This window comes from Lagenorhynchus albirostris, chromosome 3 (assembly GCF_949774975.1).
Source record: "Lagenorhynchus albirostris chromosome 3, mLagAlb1.1, whole genome shotgun sequence".
NCBI classification, from domain to species: Eukaryota; Metazoa; Chordata; class Mammalia; order Artiodactyla; family Delphinidae; genus Lagenorhynchus; species Lagenorhynchus albirostris.
The window spans coordinates 43,926,212-43,946,311 of NC_083097.1; the positions used below are offsets into that span (position 1 = coordinate 43,926,212).

Consider the following 20,100-nt stretch of genomic DNA (forward strand, 5'->3'; position numbering starts at 1 on the left):
TTATATTTCTCTAAATCAACATATACAAATACAAATATAATAGTGATCTCATTTACAACAGTGCTAAATACTGTATTTAAAAATAATGAGGAATTAATTAAATGCATGTGATACTTAAAACAAGTAAAAACATTTGAGTGATTAAAAAAAAAGTCAAATACATAGAGAATCAGAACATGTTCTTGAAGTAGGTTTTATATTTTAAAGGTACTAATTCTTCCAAAATTAATTTATAGTTTTAATGGAATATCAATAGGAAAAGCCAATGGGATTTCTTTTTGACAGCTGACAAAACTACTTTGAAGTTCAGCTAGTTTGACTTCTCTGTGTTATTCGGAAATTCAAGTTTGAGTCCACCTATCTCTGGGCACTCATTAGCTGGGATTAGCTAGGCTGGAGATAGAGTGTAAAGGTATATGAGAGGGGCAAACAACATCAGAGAGAAAAAAACCCTAATAGGCAATACTTCCACCCTTAACCCACACACCATCAGGAGCGTACTCCATCTACAAGCACACAGTATTTAACGAATGCTCCTAAAGCAAATTTATACACTTTTTTTTGTTTGTTTGTTTTTGCGGTACGCGGGCCTCTCTCTGTTGTGGCCTCTCCCGTTGTGGAGCACAGTCTCCGGACGCGCGGGCTCAGCGGCCAAGGCTCACGGGCACAGCCGCTCCGCGGCATGTGGGATCTTCCTGGACCGGGGCACGAACCCGTGTCCCCTGCATCGGCAGGCGGACTCTCAACCACTGCGCCACCAGGGAAGCCCTATACACTCTTAATAGACATGAACTTCAATCACATCCTGAATAAAGTTCAAGAATAATCCAAAAAATAACTTTAACATAAAATCTAAAAGTCCGACCACAGAGAATGTTTAAATAAACAATGGAACATACAGACATCAAGAATGAAGTATTAAAGAAATCTCAATGGCAAAGAAAATAAGACTAAGTAATTAAAAGGATATAACATGGTAGGTAAAGTAAAATATATGTGTGTGTATACAGAAAAAAAGGCCAGAAGACATGAAACAATAGAATGGTTATCATTAGGTCTTGGGATTTTTTTTAAACCAGTATTTTCCAAGTTTTAAAAATCAGAAAGAGATAGCCAGTTCATATGTAAGAAATATTTGAATCAAATATAAGAAAATCAAGAAGATACTATATTAGTTAGCTGCTGTTTCAACAAAAGGTGATGTATACCTGTTCATTGTCCCTTGTGTGCGTTCCTGCAGAAATTCTATCCATTATTTTTTCGTTTCCAGTTCTTAATGAGGTCTCAACAAGGTACTCCTTAACTTTGCTCTCCAAAACCACACCAGGACGCCAAAGTAATTGGTCTTCATTTTCATACACTGATAAAGAAAATCCCATCAACACATTAAAAATAGTGAACACACTTTAAGATGTATACAAAACTGTTTTTCCTCTTCCTATACAAGTAACTAACTTTGAGGACACCAGTAATTTGATTGTCTGGCAAGCTGAGTCTTTCATTAGTAAAGGTTTAAAACAATTTTTTTTTTAACTTTATTAAGGTCCAAGTATTCCAGTCACTAGAGCAAGTAGCTGTTTTGGTGATTGGATTTACTAACAAGTTAGAAAGCTTTCTAGGCCTAGTAGTCTAATATAAAACCTGGTAGTGGTGTCTTACATTCTTCTAATGAGGGGGTAAAAATAACCTGTGTAAATTCTTTAATAAACTTATTACAATTTTCTCTTAAACTCCCTAAATGGCTCTATGAAAATGTCTACAGGTTAAAAATTGCAAACAAATTAAAACAAACAAAAATAAATAACAATCAAAATATCTGCCAATACTGAAATACCTAGGAAAGATATAGTTTTCCTTTACTGATTTCTTCCCAAAAGGTAAATTTTTATTTTAAAAAGCAAAAAAATAAAATAAAATAAAAAGGAAGCAGACTAATTAAAAATGGAAAACAATGATAAACAGTAAGATAAGTAAACTTTCCACCTCTTAGAGAAGCTGATATTTAGTAAGCGAAATGACACTAAAACAAACTGTATATTTTATTAACGCAAACACTGTTGCCATACTGAAGGTTTCTACTTCACACAATAAAGTCATACAGATAGCCCAAGTATTTATCCCATTGCTTCCATTCTTCAATTGTAAAATAACTACTAAATATAGCGAATAAAAGTAATTTACTGAGAGCTCGCTATGCAGCAGAGACGGTGGTAAGTGCTTTACATTCACAACTGTATAAGGCAGGCATTTCTATTCCCAATGAGCAGGAAAGTTAAAAATAAAGTGTGCCTGTGAAGCAATAAGACTGACTTTTGAGGTAAGTTTCTGGAACCAGTTTCATAAAGAAACTTTAGTCAAAACTGAAATAGGTAATATAGTTTGAGTTTATTCCCTCAAAAGATAGAGAAGGTATACGTTCCTTTCTGAAGGTGTAGAACTGAGAGAATATTACCTCCGCTATGTTTCATCTAAGGACCAGCAGCTGCTGAGCATGTACTTTTGCCCACGGCCAAATCTACGTGTTTCCCAAGTTTGGCTAGGAAGGTGCACCTGGATTTTTACTTCCCACCACCTCACCCCTCCATATTTTCAGAACCAGCTATAGTTGGAATCTACCAAAAATGTGAGGAAAACTGATTACACTTAAGTAGGGGTATATAACAAAAGCAACAGAATCTTTACATTCCACCACCTTATCTTTCAGGGCTGGGGCAAGAGAATTTCTTCTAGCTTCTTTTTTCCTTAAGTGTTTCTTCCCAAGAGGATTATATTCCTAATGTTCTCATTATCTCAGGTGATAGGATGCTACCAACTTCCACTGCAGTGGGATGTAGGCCAAAGAGCTGTACTTTAAGAGCAGCTCCACTATTTTAACAGGTGCTTAGCATACTGAGTTAAGAAGCACTGTAAGGGGCCAGGGTTGGGGAGAAGGGGGCGGTAGTTCTCTGAGTCTCATGGTTAATTAATCTCATGATACATTACTCCTAAGTCAGGCCTAATTCTTCCCTGACTCCAAATCTGTCTTTATACTCACAGGATGAGCATACAATCAGATATTTAAATAAACATATCGAGTGGTAATTTGGCTTACCAAATATTATCAAAATTAAAAGGCTTCCTTACCTTTCTCATTACCAGCATACTCTCCAAGATAAGGTGGAATCTCTGCTTGATATTGTAAACCAATCATTATTTCCTACAGGAAAATTTAGAAGTAAAAACAACTTATTACAAAAATAAATACTGAAAAAGAATGTTCCAATTCATTAATCAGTTACTACAAATCTAAAGTTATCTCACAAAATTATCGTAAATTATTTCAGAAGTGTTTTTAAAAGCTACTTTAATCCAAATGGTCTACTAAATTATGATGGTAACTTAACATACCTTCCTCAAATCTTCAGGTGAGTTACCACTGTCTGTTTCAACATCTTCAACCTCTGATTCTTTATCTCCATCACACGTAGTATTTGCTTAAAAGAAGAAAGTTAAATTTTAAAAAAGGATTTTGTTGCCTATTTTTGCAGCACTTGAAAGAGTGCCTGATATTTTATATTTTACTTATGATAAAAATTTGTTGAATAAATGAGATCAGCACAAATATACTAAACCTCTTGTACTATTCTCACATTTTGAAACTAGTCAAAACAAGACACTGAAAACACGAAGAAAGTGCATAATATCCTTATAATTATCTGGTGTACGGTCATATAGTTTGGAGAGGCAAGAGGAAAACCACTACGGTCCCCTTAAAAAAAGAAGGTAAAGCACTAGATTACACTGATTACATTAATCCAGAGTGAGACATACACAATGAGCTGCACATTGAGTCCATAAAAATTATCTTTTTGCACACATATGTGTATGTGTATTGGAACTTGTTATCTGAACAGTTCTTCTACCATAAAAATACCTGAGAAATAAGCAAGATTGCATATAAGAAATTATTTCAGTTCAAAGACCTTTTAAATATTACTGATATACATTAAGGGATAACACCAAGAACTAAAAGAAAAGGATTAAATAAATCACTAAAAATAAAAAATACTTTTGGAGCAACTGATGGTAGTTTTCAAACTGACAGTAGTTTATCAGGAGAGTAAGAGCCTTTTAACAGAAATCCAAAAAATGTCTATAAAATTTCATGGCTGAACTAAGATTGGTTGCCCTAGCAACAGATGAGTCTTGGGAAAGAAAACAGCCCTGCAAAACCAAGCAAATGCTTTCGTTTTTAAAGAGCATATTAGTTTACATCTCCCCCAATAAAAAAAGGTTATAATCTTGTTCAGCTTATAATAGTATTTTATTTCAATTAAGTAAAACACTCAGATATTCTGACATAACTACTGAATGTAACAAAATGTACTCAAGCTACAGTATCAGTGCTACTACTAATCAGTAATGATTGGATTTCTTACATCGTAAAGGTCTAGGGAAGAAATCGGAAGTTTCATGGGAAGTCACAGATGGTGTCAGATCATCTGCAGAAGACTGAGTTTCCTCATCATCACCTGACAATAGGTCTTTTGCTATTTCCTCCTATAAGAATAGGAATGCAATGCTAGGGTTAGAAATGATTACATCCCATCAATTTTGAAAAAAAAAGTCTTTATAACATTATTCATAAACATTATGGTATTATAATACAATTAAGAACTAACTGAAGTCTCAGTTTTGAGAAAAGTAAATTTGAAATTCTCCTATAATTTACTTCACGTACACAATTAGTTAATAACATTTACTAATTATATATAATATTAATGCTATACTATTATACATTTATGATATAACAAACAATTTTCTTAATTGTGGGTATGTAAAGAACTTATCTGAAGCGGTAGACTAATTTTTAGTGAATTTACAACAAAAATAATCTTACTTCTAAGTGGTTAAAAATTAAACTCACTTTCTGCCAACTTAAATAACTAAAAGAAAACAAAAAAGTCTCCAAACTCCACTCTTCCGATAACTTTTTAGAAGTCCAACTAATGCACCACTCCGACCAGTGATATAATTTTAAAAGAAACAGTTCAGAATTAATTTTTATGTAAGTATATAGTCATCCTTGTGCCTGGTACATAGTAGGCACTCAATATTTGCTGAATGACTATGGTCATTAAGGTTTTTGGTACATTAATATCACATTTAATTGAAAAGTGGGAACAACATAACTCACAGGAAGATGTGGAGTCCTCTCCCTGCCTGAGACCTGAAAGATGAGGAAAGTTTCCCAGGGATCTGTTAGCAGAGACCATGACTGAATTCTCCTTGGCGGGGACTAGGCCTCCCCTACAACCAGCCTATGTTAAAGATGTATCACTGAGGCCTTGGCTGCTATGGTCTCTGTCACTCCCAGAGCCCAAGAAAACAGAACTTCTCTCCAACCACTCCATGCCTAAGCCAGATTGGTTTGAAAACTTCTGGGGGATTCATTAATCAATGCATTCAAGTGTCCACAGGATCAAAAGAAGTTAGGGCAAAATCTAAGTTTAGATACAGTATGTCTACACAGGAAAGATAAAAAGTTATGGAAGAATACTCAAATATGCAAAGTATTATGAAGCTATTACTACTTCTAAAGTAGTGAGATCAAAGCCAAACAATATTCAAATCAGTCACCAAAATGATAAGAGCAATGCATCCATAAGAAGTTTACAATTCAGAATTATGAAATGCTTTAAATTAAACTAATAAAAACAGTCAATGGTAACAGATCTGGAATTTTTTTCTACATGCTTGTACTTACTTTGTCTAGTGTCATATCTGGTAGTTCATCTGCAAGTTCACTTGGGGAGCTATTTGCACTGGAATTTGCAACTGCTGGAATTGTAGGTTCATAGCCATAGAATGCCAATAAATCTTCTAGAGGCATGTTTCCTTCCTATTCAAGCCAGAACACAAACATGAACTCAGCAGATGCCACAATGCTGAACCTCAGACAAACCTTGATGCCATTAGTGTTCATAAAGCACATTATCAAAACAGCAGGACCAAATCAAAACCAAGTTTTAGTTTTGCTTTTTGTAACTGTATCCAGAAAACAGGATCAAACACCTAGAGCTATAATTAATATATGAACAAAAGTCTAACAATTAACATCTTAATTTTCATTTTCCAGCATCATTTTACTTTTTAAAAACTTCCTCAAATATTTGCCTTCATGCAGACTTTTTTTTCGCTTTTATATTACTATAACGATTCGCCTTGAAAACATTTCCGATTAATCAATCAATAACTTCACATAATTTTTAGCTTGTTTCCTTGCAATTAACAGTTGACCACTTGGTTTATTCTTCATGTTATTTGGAAGATACCTAATGAGAAAACCTTTGCTGAACATTTACTAACACTATTATGTTTACATATTAATGTTCAAGACACAGTTATCCTTTGATATTCCTACTACTGTCTCTATATTCTGTACCAGTTGTTTTTTTCCCACAACTGTCTGATGAAGTTTGCATTACCACCATCTTACAGATGAGAAAATTGAGGCTTAGTTCTGGGTTCGAATCCCAGGCCCCCAAGTTCTCTTACTGGCAGTGCTGCTTTGATAAAATTACAGACTCTGGCTGCAGGACTACCTGTGTTATGAATACTTATGCCATGCCACATAGTGGCACCCAGTCATTGTTTTTTCCCTCCACTAATCTGAAAATAAGTGCTATATTTCCTTTTTTAAAGTAGTTTAATTCAACCACTAAAATGCATAGAACTGTTTATAATTATGATTTAAATGACTTCAAAACCATATATTCATGAACTAGTTAATTTCTTAAATATTTTAAAGACGCTTATGTCCATCTATTAAGAGGTTCACTTTTAAAACTAGCTTACGGTTTAATTTTCCCTTTAAAAAAAAAAATCTAAGTCATGAAGCACACAGCATGAAAGCAGAGTATGCAACACATGCCTACAGTTGATCACAAAGTGAGCTGAGGAGAGCCAGTGATGTCTCCCAGAGAGCCAGCTGGCTGCCCACCAGGGCCCACAAGGGACACAGGTTCTGGGGGTCCCTAAGAATTGGCCTTCACCTTTGCAGTACAGAACTTACATTTTTCACTATGCCTGAATGAAATAGATTCATGTTATGAGATTAGAATAAAGTATATGACAGAATGCTAATTTGTGAATCTGCAGTAGCAGACATGCACCTTTCCAATGACCATGCCACTCATGAAATCTTTTCAGCTTGGAAGTGGAATCAGTAAAAAGCTGCTTTGGGAGCATGGACAAATTCAGCACAAATTAAGTTGGATGGTCAGGATGGACAGAAATTCACCCATGCCACGGGAAAACCTCATGAAGTATTCTTCTCCCAAATGAAAGAACCTCTCGAAGCTGCCAGAACCACATTGAGAGTTTCTCCAGTCCTGCTCCTTGCAGAGTCCATGCAGTCCATTCCCTCTGGTTCACACTAGTTGTAAGAGGAGACTGGTTACAGCCTTTGGCAACCACCTGTTAGCAATATTTCTCCAAAACTTTACAGTTTCAGATTCCCTCCATGAACTGGGGAGATGGCAACTTTCACTCATCATGCACTGACAGTCCATCTTCCCATCAACACAGCATTTACTGAGCTCTAGGTACCATGTGAAGGACTACTGGCTATGGGTTAAGAAATACAATTTCCAGAAAAAAAAAAGAAATCCCTGCTCTCAAGAAATTCAGTCTTGGTGGAAGGAACTGATAAGTTAACAACTGTAAAACATGGTGCTAGCTGCTTTAATCAGTTCTGGAATTGGTGCTATGAAATGGTAGGTACAGAGAAGGGAAGACCTACGCTCCAGGAATAATAGTATATGGTAGGGAAGTATCACACAGAGGACAAAGACTGAGCTAAGTCTTGAAAGATGAAGAGGCTTTTAACAGATAGGGTTGTGTGCTAGGGACTTGTGGTTCATCGTCAGAAACACTGACTGAGCAGTGACTGTGCCAGGAGCCCACTGTGCCACGTGCTGGTATGAAACACAGGTCTTGCCCTTCCACAACTTACAGACTAGGGGGATACTAACAATACTCAAATATGGAACTGCCAATTAAGATGCGTGCAAAAGGAATCAATAGGGTCCTGAGACACAGAATTATGTGGAGGGCCTACTGTCATAGGGTTACAGAGTCAGACAGTGAATGACTTTAGCTGAGGCCCAAAGTCTGAGAAGTGACCAATCCTGTGAGGAGCATTCCAGGCAAAGGAAACAACACACTTGAGGCCTGAATATGGTTTTCCACTAAGCCAATGGCCAGAGCACAGAGAGTAGAATGAAGAATGGCTCAAGAGGTGATTAGAAAGACAAGCAGAGGCAGATCACAAAAGGCCTCATGGGAAAGAAACTTGGACTTCATACTCCCAGGGCAATGGGAAGCCATTGGAGAATTATAAAACTGGAGTGACATGACTCTATTTCTTCTTAAATCCTGGGCAGCTGTATGAAGAAAAGTTTGGGGAGATGAAGAGGGAAGAGAAAAGCAGGGAGACCACTTAGGAGTTGCATGCTGGGTTAGGGTAGTGATACAGACATGGAGAGAAGTGAATAGATGAGATGTATTCTGAGGTGTAATCAAATGGGCTACTGGAGTAAAAGGGAGAAAGAAGGACAACTCCCCAGATTTCTATCTGAGCAACTGCCTATCGTGGTAACTTTTACTGAGGTAGAAAAGACTAAAGGAAGGAAAGGTTTATGAAGGAAAAACATTAAGAGCTCTGCAGAGGGACTTCCCTGGTGGTGCAGCGATTAAGAATCCGCCTGCCAATGCAGGGGACACGGGTTCAAGCACTGGTCCAGAAAGATCCCACATGCCGCGGAGCAACTAAGTCCGTGCGCCACAACTACTGAGCCTGCGCTCTAGAGCCCGCGAGCCACAACTACTGAAGCCCACGTGCCTAGAGACCATGCTCCACAACAAGAGAAGCCACTGCAATGAGAAGCCCACGCACCACAACAAAGAATAGGCCCCGCTCACCGCAACTAGAGAAAGCCCGTGTGCAGCAAAAAACATCCAACTCAGCCAAAAATAAAAAAAAAAATAATTAAAAAAAACAAAATGTTTGAGAGGAGAAGAATACGGTGAATTTCATAATTTAAAAAAAAAGAGTTCTGCAGAGGACACAAAGTTAAGTTTGAGAGGACTATGAAACATCCAAGTGGAAAAGTCAAGTTGGCTAAGAGCCTGGAGCTCAGAGGATCAGGCTGGGCTAAAGATATAAATCTGGCATTCATTAGCATCTAGATGATATTTAAAGCCACAGGAGTAGATGAGCTCACTCAGGGAGAGAGTAAAGAGAAGGGGATCTATGCTTTATTAGAAGAATTTTCAGATATATTACCCTATAGGCAATGGGACACGTCTAGAAAATTTTAGATATGATTTGCATTTTGAAAAAGACATCCTAGGGGGAGTAGAAGAATAAGAGCCTGAACTAAGAAGGGAATTAAAGAATCTATTTCTTGACTTACGTGATAGAGGGAATGTAGGTAACACAGGAGTCTAAGTGGATTGCCCATTTCTGGCCTGAGAAGGTTAAATAGCTACAGCATCATTATAAGACCAAAACAAAAGACAAATAAACTTAAGGGTAGAGGGTGGGACAGTAGATTTAAGGTGAAAGTCGAAGCACTGGGCTTGAATGAGTTATCCAGAAGAGGAATACAGAGTGAGAAGACAAAAGCTAGAACCCTGGGGAATACCATCAATTAAAATGAGGGTAAAGAAAGAAAAGTCCGTAAGTACTACAGAGGGAAACACAGAGGGTAGAAGTAGAACTAGGAGAAAATGCAGGATTATTTAAGTTAAGAAAGAAGCAAGGGTGGAGAAACCACGGATGGTCACTTGGGTCAAATATCAAAGAGAGATCAAGCAAGATAAAGCAGACATGAATTCTTTGTATCTGTCAATCAAGAATTATTGGTGACCTTACAACCTGTTGGGAGAAGCAAAGTTGAGGACTGAATGGGAGGGGAGAAAGTACATACACTATAAAAAGAGAATGTTGAAGGGCAACACAGGGTCAAAACAGAATTTCCAAATGTGGGAAATATATGAGTAGGAGGCCTTACTGAAATAAAAAAAATAAGTAGAAGAATAAACTGAGGGCTAAAGGGGTGGAATCTAGGGACTAGCCTGGGATGTGGAAGATACTTTTGGGACCGGAGAGAAGGAAGGAAGAATTAGCATAAAAGTTAAGTTTGCACGTGTGAGGCAAACAGGAGGTTCTGGGTAGTCATTCACGAAAATCCTACTTTCTCTACAAACACACAAGCATGATCATCTGTTGAGGGAGAAGGTGACCTTCTTTGTGGAAACCTCCTTAATACAGTCAAAGGATGACACTGTAATGACCCCTAGAAGGGGCTGGTGCCAAAACACAGAAATTATCTGTACTAAAACTTTGAAGCAAAACTGGAGAAGATTAATCCAGTCTCTGAAGCACTTTACAAATGAGCTTTCTGTTAGAGCCTATTAATAAAGCACTTAGTCCTTTGAAGCACAGAAGAAATGTTTTCAAAATTGAATTAGCAAATCTCAAAGTCTCTGAGGATCTGTGGTGGCTAGATCAGCTTAGAAGTTTGATCTAGCACCTTATCCCAGGGATGAGGATTTTTCTCTTCTACAATATTTCTCAGGCATTTTGTTGAACCTATTTAAATTTCAAGGGACACATCTGAGTCCAGTCACACTTATAAATGAACTGTTTTGTAAGTCAAAGGATTTGTAACAGGAAGAGCACAATATTTAGAGGCAGAGGACTCACTAATTGCTAACTACTACTGTGGGCAAATCACCTAACCTCTCTCACCTCTATTTCCTCATCTGTAAATAGAAAAACACATTATTTCATTAATCCTATGATGCATAACCTCACATATCAGAAATCAGGATGCACCTCATTACCACTGTACAAATTTCTTATAGTAATGTCCCTCCCTGCTCCCATCTATGCTACTTCTAAATCTACGGTACATCTTACAATCAACAAGGCCTCTGAGCCAAGGAAATAACGCTAATACTTGTCTGACACACCTGATGGTGTTGCTGAATGGGTCAAATGACACTGTCTAAATGAGGTACAAATTAATTTTCACATAACACCAGTCTGGTATCTTATAATACTGGATGCAAAACCGCATACATATAACTTTTTAAAATGCTTTAAAAATAAATCAGTAAGGACCTAGATCAAAGTCTCATTTCACAATGCATATCAGAGGAGAAATCTATATATTAATAAAGGCAGAAATGTAAATTACTTTTTTAAAAGTTATAGGTCTAAATCTAGGATTATTAAATTAAAACCTCTCAGGAAACAGTAATGTGAATAAATTAAAATGTAGAACGATATAACATAAACCTTATTTTAGTATGGTTAATAACTAAAATCTTGTCACGTAATCTATTCTCTATACTTACCAAAGTGCTACCGTAAGAAAACTGATTTTGTACCGCTCTTATTTTCCATAACATATAATGTACTAAAAATTTGTAAGCACCAAAATAAAGGCCATATGTATAGACTATCAAATTTATTTACTATGAGCATAACAACTTGTAGTTTTCTAAAACATTAACACCAAGGCTCTAAGGCTGTTACCATGTACCAACACCTAAATCACTGTTCCAATAATATAAGATTAATACATTATTTTAAATTGTATAGAAATAATTTCAAACTTCTTCTAAAAATACAATGATCTTTACTCTTTATATTTGTGTCTCTATCTACTGTTTCTTTTCTTTGTTTTCATGTTTCATTAAACATCAGTAAAGAACAGAGACCACATCTACACAGTTATGCTTTACTGCAGATAAGAATCACAGTTCAGATGAAGTGAGCAGTCAGTCACTCTTAGAAACAGCTCCTCTTGTCCCTTGCTCAATGAGAGAAGGATTAGCCTTCTGAGCAAGGACACAGCTCTTAGGTCTTCACTAGAATTTGTTTAAAAATCACCTGGATTTTTCTGTCTCAATTTCCAAGAATGCGACAAAATGCCAAGAAGCAAAACTGCCTAAGTACAGAGAAGCTGAAACATTTAAAGGCCTGTAATTTTTCAGAATCTACAAATTCAGTGACAGGTATCATTACAAAGATTTAATTACTGGAGTTTACTAAACAAAATGAAAATCACAGGAATAGAAACTAGGTATTTCTGTGAACAGCTAAGTGAGTAACTCTTTGCTGTTGATTATTTCTCTATATCTTCCCTAATTTTCTTTTAAAACTCACCACACAGATTAAAGCAGCTATTACTATAATCTCTGGAAGAATAAAACCTACAAATCTGAAAAACAAAATTTTACCAGCCCGTGAAAATCTCTACCAGATTACCCATACTCAAGTAGGAACTACATTAACACATTAAATGAAATTTTAAATTCTTACTAGTTTACTGACAAAACATCTATTTGTGTGGTTAAAGCACAGTCTAGCACATTTATATTATTTTCTTACGTCATGCTGTAAATAGACTGCTGCCTCCCTATCTTTAACAGCAAACACATAATTAAGGAAGGTGCATTATGAGACCACCTGGGACTTTTGACCAAGCCCACAGCAGTGTCCTGACATAAAAAAGTACAGGAGAGAAGTATGTATTCTAAGAAGCCTTCCATGAACTTCCACATGAGGCTAAACACCTTTTACTAGACATAAATCCTTTCTCCCATAGCTCTCACTGCTTACTGCTTTCAGAGTTCTTAGCAGAGGACATCAAAAAAATCTTTGCTCTCATTTGTCACCCCACACTAGACCATAAGCTCCCAGAGATCAGAAACATTGTCAAATTGCTCATTTTTGCCATCCCAGGACCCACCACAGTCCTTGGCTTAGTGATAATGCTAGCTGGATTATAATTCTCAATTTTTCTAGGCTACCTACGAATTCCCTGAATAAAGTCAAGGCAGAGCTTGAGACTCTTGGGTATCTTCTCTCATCAACAGGCAACAACTTATCATCACCCCTGAAAGAAGTGATAGGTAAGACTTTTCTTCTTGATTATTTCCTAACAATTTTATCTCTATATTCCCAAATCTGTTTGGCTTTTATAGGAGATATATGTATTTTTTTTAATGATTAAATCTAACCGCAACCATGTTGGATTAATCTGCCAAAGGAATAAACATGTTTAGAAGATTTCAGGTCTACAGGAGCAAGCCTGGGGTCTAGGCCCTGAAGACTCTGCTTCTGTTTCCCTGTGTGTTAAGATGAAAGAAGAAATGCCATAATAGCACAGCCCTGCCTCACAAAGATAGCAGAAGAGATTACTTAAGAATGTGCTTTGTCTTCTTCAAGAAAAAGAAGTATGAAAACTCAGTATTATTCCTGAAAACTTTTGTTATTCTGGGCTGATTAGAAATTTGCAAATAAGGTTAATTTACAGATAAGTATAATCTTTTCAAGGAACCCCTCTCTCTGTAGTTCCTGGTATAAATATATGTTTAAAATCCAGTTCATTTGAATTTATACTGATTTGGGGTTTTAAAAGTTATAAACTACATTTACCTTCCCGACTTTCTAAAAGATGACTGGGTGGGAAGGAAACAGGATATTACTAATTCAAATTTAAAAACAGAGTAAAACTTTTTCTCTCTCAATTTCCTTATAGTAATCCATCAGATTTTAAGTTTCTTGAAGGAGAACTTCTCCCTGTATCTACTGCAGTGCAGTGCTTAGTTAAACTCAAGTTTGCCCCTCAGTAAAATAGTGTGATATAATGCAAAGAGGCTGGGCTAGGATTCAGAACTAAGTTTCCTACAGTTCTCTATATCTCAATATTCTCATCTGTAAATGTACCTAGTTCATTGTCCTGGTATAAACTTAAAAACAGGTTAACAAACATAAAATAATTTTTAAAAGTTATATGAAAATGTACTTATTAGGCTATCCTTCAAAATAATAAGAAAAGCAGTAACTTTCTGTACAAGTTAGGTCAAAAGGAAATACGCTGATACTATTTTTTTAATTGAAGTATAGTTGACTTACAATGTTGTGTTAGTTTCAGGTGTACAGCCAAGTGATTCAGCTATTTATATATATGTGTGTGTGTATATATCTTCTTATAAATATGTGTGTGTATATATATATTCTTCTTCAGATTCTTTTCCATTATACACTATTACAAGATACAGTTCCCTGTGCTATACAGTAGATCCTTTGATACTATTTTTATTTCAGGTAGGTTATAAATAATTTATAATAGAATGTCAAAATCTTTACTATAAGTTTGTATTAAAATACTAAAGTAAAATCCTTTACCTTTTCTAAGTCTTCAATTTCAGAACTGAAGTTTTTACCCTCATCCATCATTTCCTCTTCTTCAAGAGTTCTTTCATCATCATAGTCATGGACCAACATCTCAGCAGTGGGGTCAAAATCATGATCCTCAGACGACAAAGACCCAACTGGAAGGAAACAAACTGAATCACTTTACAGGTTCACAAGGCTATTTACAAAAGAAAATAACTTGTGTTCTACTGCCAGTTCCTTAATACACTTGTCTAAAAGCAGTAGAAAAATGTGAGACGGATTATGAAAGGAAGACTTCACAAGAGTCTTACATAGTGAGGCTAAAAACTTCAGTAGAAGGGAATATTAACTTTACTCAAATTCTAACCCTCAAATAAAGGTTCAAATCACAACAGAAATGTGGTTTTTAGAACAAATACAAATTTCTGTGAAGCAGCTATACAGCAATTCAGTCTTCAAAAGCACTACCTCACTTTTCACGTCTATAACAGTATTTCAAGCTCCCCAGCATTAAACCATAAAAGCATGCTTTTCTTTGGACTACTAATAAAGTTCTTAAGGTTATGTGAAGGGAATACAGAAAATCATATCTAAGAGCTTTGGAAGAGGTATCCCATTGCAAGTTGTTTTAGTCAATTCCAACTTGTTTATAAGATGGTAATGCTTGGGAATTCCCTGGTGGTCCAGTGGTTAGGACTCTGCACTTCCACCACAGGGGGGATGGGTTCGATCCCTGGTTGGTAACTAAGATCCTGCAAGCCACGTGGTGTGGCCAAAAAAAAAAAAAAAAAAAGATGGTAATGCTTTTTAATGGCAAATCTGAAGTCAACAGGATACCCTGAAAACCAAATGGAGAAATGAATACTATCCATAATCCCGAAAAAATGAAGTCAAATTTATGAAAAACAGGATTTTCTCCATTTGTTTTACTCTACTATGTAATTTAATTAGATCACTCTCAGAGCAGGCAAGGAAAGAAGTATTAGAATCTTGGAGTGGAGAAAGGGAGAAGTGGAAGGAAGCATATTCAACACAAAAAGTTTGATGTGTTTTTAGTCAAGCTATTTAATATTTTAAACATTTAAGGACATTAAGATCATTACCAAAACACTGAACTAGACCAAAGATTTTTCACTATGGAAAAAAACACAGACAATTCAATGTTTCTGATTCTGAGTTCAGAGAACTCTAATCATTAGCCCTAAAAATAATAAAATTCCTATGGGACTCTATTCTTTAGGAGGTTTACATTATAATGTTATTTTTTGAATGCTGAAAGATATTAACCTGCTCATTTTAAAAGCCTGTTGAAGTATAGGTAGTTTAAGTTAATTTTAGAGAAAGATGAATATTTGTTAAATAGCTGAAAAGCAGAACATCAACCATTACAAATTTTCTTTGAGGAATTCCAGGAAACTTTTGGGGTATGCCAAAGTGTAAGGTATGAAGTAGATGGTAACTTTTCTACCTCTTTGAAAGCAGAGCTCTACCCTCTTTCTAATCCACGTATCACTTGGCACACTTTAAGGCTTCCCCTGAAAGACGAAAGTATTCATTCAATAACAGCCAGAAACAGAAGGGCCTGAGGGTCTACTCTTGGCTTTGTCCCTGGCTTTCTGGGACCTGAGGCAAGTCATTTAAACTGTCGGGGCCTGGGTCCAGTTTTTCATTTATAAAATTCATAGGGTTGGTTTAATGACCTCTAGTCTCTTCTGGTTCTAAAATGTTCTTAAAAATTGGCTAATTGATTATAAACAAGTTATAAGTTTGTTTAAACACCAAAACCACACTTTTTGCTTTTTATTTAGATTGCAACTTCTTAAAAGCAGACAGTGATACAAAATGGAAAAATTCCATTATCATCCAGATGTTTGGCATCATGTACATAAATATTCTTTCCCTGAAATTAGCTATAACAAAGAAATGTTTGTCTCAAAATTAGAGAAACTTAAAACAATTTTTAAATGTAAAGACATAGCTATTTTCAAAATAGCCACAAATTTCTTCTACTTGATGTTAATTATTTTATAATACCTTAAACGATAATCAAGTGAGACATTAAAGGTTGACTAAAGACACGAAGTAATATGCAAGGAAATGGACTCTAAGGCAACATGTGGTAACAGAAGACTTGGGAGCCCATCCAGACTCTGCTATTAACTAGGTAACTCTCGGTAGAGTTATTTAGAAGTCTCCTCAAGTGTAAAATAAGGGAGTTGAACTAGTTCAGAGGCACTTTTCCTGGAGACTATGAGAGGGAAAAGAGGCAGCCAAAAGGGGGCTGGAAAGAGAATAAGAAACTGAAACAAAGCTGTCCTTAACATTTCAGCACATGAGGAAAGGTCTCTGCCATAGATGGGTTTCAGGGGTTCCACAAACCCCAAGGTATATGCAATTATCCATTATGTGCAGAGTTCTGGAGGCAGAGTCCCTTGCTTTCATCAGATCCTGACAGGGGTTTCTAACACCAAAATGGTTAAGAAACACTGTCCTAGATGATCTAATGTTGTCTCACCTCAAAAATTCTGTATTACCACTTTTCTTTGCCAAACTCATAAAGTATGTGTTTCTTTTAATTAGGACAGCTTTACGTAACTCTCAATTTTGCATTTAATACAATCCACAGACACTTCTCAATTATGAAAAATGTATGAGACAAAACAAGGGGAGATGGAGAGTCAGGATTAATGATCAATATAAGCACCCCCAAAGTTCTGACAAATTAAAGAGACAATTTCTCAAAAAAATTAAAATCTAAATTAAACTGCTAAAGTTAGTGGAAAGTTTGGGAAAGATTTGGGATTAACCGTTTCAGACTTGGAGAAAAAAACACGATATGTGAGAATTAAAGATCTATTACTTAAAAAGAACGTTTGTCAATTAGCAGCTCTGTAACAAAAGTATTTTTTTCAACATGCCAGATAAAAGTGAGAAAAGAGTGTAACTGTTCCTTCCTCCAACAGCTTAATTACCAAAATGAACACTGAAACCTCTTAAAAACAAATGATGAAAAACTCGCAAGACAAATTTCTGTTGGAAAAATTGAGCAATAGATCTTTGGGTCCCCATCACCCTTTGGGACCCACTGAAAAGTAAGAAAAGGGGACAAACCTGGGCTCGAACTTCCAAAAGAAGCCTAGGAGAGAAAAGAAAACGTGCGGTTAGATCGCGCAGCCAGGGAAAGAGGCAGCGCCGGCAACAGGGCGCAGAGGAGGCGGAGCCCAGCGCTCCTCCGCAGCTGCCAAAAGTGCAAGACGTAGCTTCGCTCCAATCGCTCCCGGCCCCTTTCGGGCCCCTCTTGGCTGCCTCGCCTTCCTCCCCGAGTCCGTAGTGTACAAACTCGCACACCGGGGACGAAGCCCGGTGTCTAACTGGCAACTCCAAGACTCCGCTTGGAGCTCAGCAAGTTACAAAGTAGAGAAGCACAACCCAGAGCAGTCGGCTCACAGCATCGGTCCCCCATACCCCGGCATCTCAGGAGTCCCCCAAATCCCACCTGGCTCTCCACAGCCCCAAACAACAACTCGCAACCTAACACCCTTTCCTGGAAGGGACTCACCCTGCGCATCCAGTCCACCTCCTGGGGCCCGGTAGCCCCAATTCCTGGGCTGTCCTCTGCCCCCGAGCGTAGCCAGCTCTCAACCGGACACTCGCCCCCAAACCAAAGCTCAAGCCCCCCCATACTCTCTGCGGCGTCCGGAGACGCGGATCCGCAGTCCCAGAGATGCTGGTTCCTTCCAGAGTGTTCAGTCGCTCCCCGGGCCCGCCAGCGAGCCCCTCGCCCTAGCGTGCTCCTGCCGAGGGGCTTCTGCTGCGCCACCCCCTCCCCCCAAGCTCACTAGTCCCGGGGGACACGGCCAGGGCAGCTCCGCTCGCCCTGCCTCCCCCCTTAAGCTCGGAGGAAAGTGGGGCTACCGAGAGTCCGTGGAGAGAGCGTCGAGGGTCTTGGTCCTCCCCGTTTACCCACAGGAGCTCCCGCACCTCCCGGGCTGCGGGGCGGGGAGTCCCGCTCGCCTCTCGCGAAGCCCAGCGGCCGCGCATCCCGCTCGCCTCCGCGCCCGGAGCAAAGTGGAGCTTGAGGTTCCTTCGCACCGCAGCCTGGACCCAATGGGCCGGGGGCACAGAACACTCCTCCAGCAGGGCAGTGGCGCAGCCCGCTCCCCGCTTTGCAATCCGGCCGCGGAGGGGGGGGGATCGGCCGGTTTCCACCCACCCCGGCCCCAGGAGGCGGCGCGGAGGCTCCGGCGGCCCGCGTCAGCTGCCCGGGGGCACGGCACGGCGGCGTCCGCGGGCCGGGGTTCGCTGCCGCCGGCCGCCGCCTCCCGTCCGGCCCCGTCGCCCGGCCGGGTCGGGGCAGGAGCCGCCGCGGCCTAGTCCCGGAGGGAGACAGCTCCCGCGCCCGCTCCCGCCCCCCGGCCGGCCCCGCCGCCGCCCGTCGCCGCCCCGCGGCCCCGCGCCGCCACGCCGCCCCCCGTAGGGCCGCGGGAAGGGCCCCGAATCCCCCAAGCCGGCTCGGGGACCGCGGGAGGCCGCCGGGCACCCGCTCCAGCCCGGCCGCTCCTGCCCGGTTTCCCTGCTCACCTCCGCCATATTGGTACCTTTAGGGCGAACGAGCAGCGCCGAGCCCAGTCCCCGGATGGGGAGCCTGAGCCAATAGCAGCCGCCGCCGCCGCCGCCGCCGCCGCGGTCCGCCCGGCACCCGCCCGGCGGCGGAGGCGGCTCGGCCCCTTATAGGGCAGGGCGGCCCGCGACACCCCCGGCCCGCTCGCAAGCCCACCCCATCCGGCGCCCCTCGCCGCGCCCCGCGCCCGCTGCGGGCGCCTCGACCCGCACCCGCACTCACCCGCCCTTCGCCTCTCGGCTGGAGTAAAGTTCCTGCCGAATTGGAGGCAGACGGGGGACGGATGGAAACATCGGCGCAGGACAGACCCATGTCCACCCAGTCGAGGCCCAAGAACCGGCCGGGGTGGCTGCGGACCGACCGACAGACGCTCCGGTCCGGGAGGGCGTTGGGGAGAGGGGCAAGAGACTTGGAGGGACAACTCGACAGACTTCCCTAAGTAAGAAGAGAGGAGGTGGTGGATGGCCGAGAGGAAGCCCCGAGAAATGGAAGAAGTGGCTGATGGACTGCAGTGTCAGTCCAGAATGAGAGGACAGCGACCAGGCATTTTGCGGTTTCCCCTAAGAGACCTGCAGGAATGGGGGATGCAGATCAGCGTACACTGGCCCATGGAGTGGACGGTGGAAGTGGTCATTTGCCAAACAGGTTTGGAAGATAGTGACAGTACGGAAGAAAAGGCAAAAGATCAACAGGGCAAAGAAGTGATAGTGAATAGAGTTGCACGATTCAAAGAAGATGCTTGTAAAATACAAACTCTGCACGTTCGGGAAAAAAAATTAGAACAGTACTAGAGGTTGTTAATTGCCAAATAGGGTGATAAGGGAATAGGGTTGATCCCAAATAGGGATGACCCAGAGGTACACACTTGATAGACCTGTGGAAGAGCAGGAATACTCAAGGGCCTGAAACTGACCCACCTCCCACCTCCCTCCCAAAAGGTCAAACATTTGCTTAGGGTCAAATGGGAAAGTAGACCTGTGGGCAAGTGGATGGGTTGAGGATGGAGGACAAGGTTTAAGAGGTGTACCTTCTCCTAGGCATGTCTTATGGCCGTTTGGTCTTCATTGGGAGACCTAAGTCTAACTCCTGGCAGTTCCATTTTCACACTGAACAACTCTGAGCAAAGTACACAAAAATATTCACCAACAACTCGTTGGTAGCCCACAGAGGTAAATCCTGCAAGAAGTTCGAGTCCGTATTCCTAGTTGCCTTGGCACACAGGTGTCTTGAGGCAGGA

General features: G+C 39.9%; 1 protein-coding gene across 1 annotated transcript in view; it reads right to left on the reverse strand.

The window, feature by feature from the left end:
* The window catches only part of MIER3 (MIER family member 3), a 29,330-nt gene extending 11,406 nt beyond the window's left edge, over positions 1–17,924 (reverse strand). The window contains exons 1-8 of the mRNA XM_060146083.1: positions 17,802–17,924; positions 17,354–17,378; positions 14,252–14,397; positions 5,747–5,881; positions 4,419–4,539; positions 3,388–3,473; positions 3,124–3,196; positions 1,209–1,360 (exon numbers count right to left, since the gene is read on the reverse strand). Coding sequence (XP_060002066.1) covers positions 1,209–1,360; positions 3,124–3,196; positions 3,388–3,473; positions 4,419–4,539; positions 5,747–5,881; positions 14,252–14,397; positions 17,354–17,378; positions 17,802–17,924 — 861 coding nt within the window. The remainder of the gene's footprint in view (positions 1–1,208; positions 1,361–3,123; positions 3,197–3,387; positions 3,474–4,418; positions 4,540–5,746; positions 5,882–14,251; positions 14,398–17,353; positions 17,379–17,801) is intronic.
* Positions 17,925–20,100: the final 2,176 nt, after the last annotated feature.